Source organism: Dipodomys ordii, unplaced genomic scaffold (genome assembly GCF_000151885.1).
Source record: "Dipodomys ordii isolate 6190 unplaced genomic scaffold, Dord_2.0 Scaffold235, whole genome shotgun sequence".
Taxonomy (NCBI): Eukaryota; Metazoa; Chordata; class Mammalia; order Rodentia; family Heteromyidae; genus Dipodomys; species Dipodomys ordii.
This window is the reverse complement of record NW_012267451.1, coordinates 623,874-627,754: the sequence shown is the minus strand read 5'-3', so window position 1 is coordinate 627,754 and position 3,881 is coordinate 623,874. Positions and strand designations below refer to the sequence as shown.

General features: G+C 38.0%; 1 protein-coding gene across 1 annotated transcript in view; it reads left to right on the top strand.

Moving 5' to 3' along the window:
* Positions 1–3,196, top strand: part of LOC106000700 — a 51,984-nt gene extending 48,788 nt beyond the window's left edge. Inside the window, 6 exon segments of the mRNA XM_013035985.1 lie at positions 224–333; positions 1,255–1,378; positions 2,278–2,305; positions 2,307–2,440; positions 2,443–2,865; positions 2,868–3,196. Of these exon segments, the coding sequence (XP_012891439.1) occupies positions 224–333; positions 1,255–1,378; positions 2,278–2,305; positions 2,307–2,440; positions 2,443–2,865; positions 2,868–3,196 (1,148 nt within the window).
* The last annotated feature ends 685 nt before the right edge of the window (positions 3,197–3,881 follow it).

Here is a 3,881-nt window from a genome sequence, read left to right as displayed (position 1 = left end):
TAAACAAAGGAGGAGGCTGCAATGCTTGATAAGAAATGTACGCATTATCCTGCCCATGTAATTGTAACCCCTCTGTGCAGTATGTTCACAAAAAATAAAATTAAATTAAAAATTATAAAAAACCTACATCCAGTTTTACAGTCCTACTGGAGATCAAGTGATTTGGGATGAGAAAAGGAAATTGAAACCAGAGTATGAAATTCTGATATTTGGGATTTTCCAGAGACTCTTGAAGTTGAGGTGAAAGTAGAAAAGTTTTCTCCATATACTCTACATCGCAATCAACTGTCTTTATCTGAAGATATGGTAGAGTGGGCCTTTGCAACTACAGGGGTGAGTTGGATCTAACCCTCATAATTTTAAGCACACACGAATCAGCAAAAGTCACCCTTTACGTTTGTACCTGGATCAGGTCCAACTAGGTTTTGCTATTGGAGAATCTAGCTGGACCTGAGTCTAATATAGCTGAAAGGAATATCATAGTTTACAATCAGCTTACACATGAAAATTTGTGAGATTACTATTGCCAATAAACCTCCAAAAATTTGGAGGTAGAGCTGTGATTCAGGTAGTAGAATGCTATCCTTGGGACAAAATAGTTTTCAAGTACAGTGCCCAGTCCTTGATTTCAATCCCCAGGATCAGAACCAAAAGAGTTAAGTGTGTTTCTACATGTTGATTTTGAGTATTTTCATAAGATGTAAATAGAATTTTTCTCTTTGGGATTCTAACACTGTGATAAAGTACCTGAAGAGTTAAATTATGGGGTTGAAAGGTTGCTATTGTTCCTTTCTGTGGAGATTCATTCATTGGTTAATTGACCTCCTCCTTAACCATCTCAGGTTATACGAATCATTGAAGGCACCTGTGAGAAGATTTTCACCTCATGAACACTGGAAAACAAAGAGGAAAAATAAAATGATCCCGGGGCTCACATAACTCTATAAAGTGGAGGGCTCCCTCTTGCACTTTCCAATGTCACAGATAAGTAGAAGAAAGCATTTAGTGCCAGGAATTCAAGGATATACCACAGGGCTGTACACTAAAAATTACTTTCTCACCACTACTGGCAACAGGCTAGAAATCAAGATTGAACACATAGCCTTGGGGAATCATTGAATATGTAATCTATAATAGAATTCAATAAATCAGCTGCACGTACCTGCTTAAAACATTATGCTTCAACATCTCATTTGAAAAGAATGGATTGCTGTAAGTCTGAACAATTACAGACATATCCCTGCCTTTCCTCAGACTCCTCACTCTGCCTATAGTGAGAGTTGTGATCCTAGATACCGGAAATCTCCTCAAGAGGGAAAGTCTGCCTGTTGCTTTGATTGTACACCTTGTCCAGAAAATGAGATTGCTAATGGGACAGGTGAGTTGTGACTTATAAAGAAATCCTTTATCTCTCTTTAGTTATCCTCAATTTAAACAGGTTAATGAAAAACTGTGTATTAGGATTACAGAGCCTCTTCTCCTTTTTTCTGTTAAAAACTAAAGTCTGACAAATGGTGGTATTACTAATGGAAATATGATAGAATATGGCTTTGAAATACATATCTAACATGATTTTGCAGTCTATTGCAGGCAAAGTTGTCTCCAGGAATCCTTATTACTAATCCTTAGCACAAGTCTAACCTCTATAATAAAATTAGACATAAGTTCTACAAGGAAAGTATTCATCTTAAAACTTATATTTTACTCACACAGAAAATTTGGATCTTGCTTATCTTTATTTCTCAGTGCCCAAAATATTTCTTGGCAAAGGACAAGGGCTCAGTAAGCTAGAATCAGTTTAAGACTTGAGCATGACTATAGAGGGTCCAAGAGTGATCAGTTCCTTCCTACAACTTCACAGAGGAGCAGGCGAGAAAAGCATAATGATATCAAAGATAATATACCACAATGTAATATTGATATCTTACAGAAATATACCAAGCAATGTAAGCTGTATAATTCCAATTATAATACAATCCAGGACTCTAATTAGCATGACAAAAAGTATAAAATTTTAATAAGACATTGCAGTAGCCCAACTATTATATAATCAATACATATGATCATCAATGAGCAACAACATATGTTGAATAAAAATGCTTGAATAAAGAAGAATATAAAAATTGGAGCCAGGTGCGGCTTGTGAAAAAGTACAAAAACACTTTTATGATAGTAAATGCTGAAATCTGAGGATTTCAACTAAATGAAAATTTTCCAAAATTCTTTGAAGAAAACTAGGTTCATAAAAAGTAATGGGTTTTATAAATGTCTCACCAGATATGAAGCAATGTGTGAAGTGTCCAGATCCAGTATGCCAACACACAGAAGACTCAGTGTTTCTTGAGAGCTGCAGATTTCCTGGCTTTTGGATATCCCTTGGGCATGGCTCTGGCCTGCATGGCTCTTTGCTTCTCTATACTAACTACTGCTGTTATTGGGATGTTGTAAAATACCAAGACACTGTCATTGGCAAGGCCAATAACCGGGTTCTCAGTTACATCTTGCTCATCTCCCTCATCTTCTGTTTCCTCTGTTCTTTGCTCTTTCTTGGTTGACCCAAAACTGCCACCTGCATCCTACAGCAGATCACACTTGGGGTTGTATTCACTGTGGCTATTTCCATAGTGTTGGCCAAAACAGTGACTGTGGTTCTGGCCTTCAAGTCCATTTCCCCAGGGAGAAGGGTGAGGTGGCTGCTGGTATCAGTGGCTCCTAACTTCAACATCCCCATCTGCACCCTCATCCAGGTGACCCTCTGTGGCCACTGGCTGGGAATCTCTCCTCCCTTTGTGGACACAGATGCGCACTCTGAACATGGCCACATCATCATCCTGTGCAACAAGGGCTCCCTCACTGCCTTCTACTGTGTCTTGGGTACCTGGGCTTTCTGGCCCTGTGCAGATTCACTGTGGCTTTTTTGGTGAGGAACCTGCCTGACACCTTCAATGAAGCCAAGTTCCTGACCTTCAGTATGCTGGTGTTCTGCAGTGTGTGGCTCATCTTTCTACCTGTCTACCACAGTACCAATAGGAAAGTCATGGTGGCAGTGGAGGTCTTCTCCATCTTGGCCTCTGGTGCAGGGATCTTAGGCTGCAATTTTGCCCCAAAGTGTTATATCCTCTTGTTAATGCCAAATAGAAATTCTCTTTATGGCTTCAGGGATGAAAGACATATTTGGAGAAATCAGCATACTTAATATTAAGTACCTAGGTTTGATTAGCATACAGAAGATGTGATCTAAACCTATAGTTATAGTAATTATCTCTTCTTGTCATAGTTTTTTTTTTAATTTTATTTTATTTTATTTGTGAACAAACTGCTTGTCATAGTTTTTATTATAGAATTTTTACTTCAATAAGTAAGGTTGTACAGTTATTTCCCAGCAATGGTAGTCACAAGTGATGGTAATAATTTATGCTGGAGTTTTGCTTATGTATCTAGGTTCTTCCTATTTAATCTGCACTTAATTATATTATCCCCTCTTCCTTAAGTCTTTTCTCTATTGCCTTTTACATATGTATATTTTTATTGTAAACATACTGTACAGAGTGTTTACAGTTATGTGAGTAAGATAATGAGTACATTTCCTATCGAGCATCTTTAACCCTTCCTTTGTTTTCCCCTACCATCCCTTCAGTCCCATGTCCTTATTCTTTCCCTGCTCTCCCCCTCCAAGTTGTAACGTTTGTTTTCAACATAGTGTCTTGTACATCTCATTGCTACAATAGGTCAATCTGTGTCCTTGTTTCAGAATTTTGTTATTTCCCTTCCCCTCCCCAAATTAGAAAAATGTATGTACATGATCAGGGCACCCGAATCAATTACAGTAAAAACAGGGGTTATACCATGGGGATAGAACATACAAAAGAAAAACATTTACT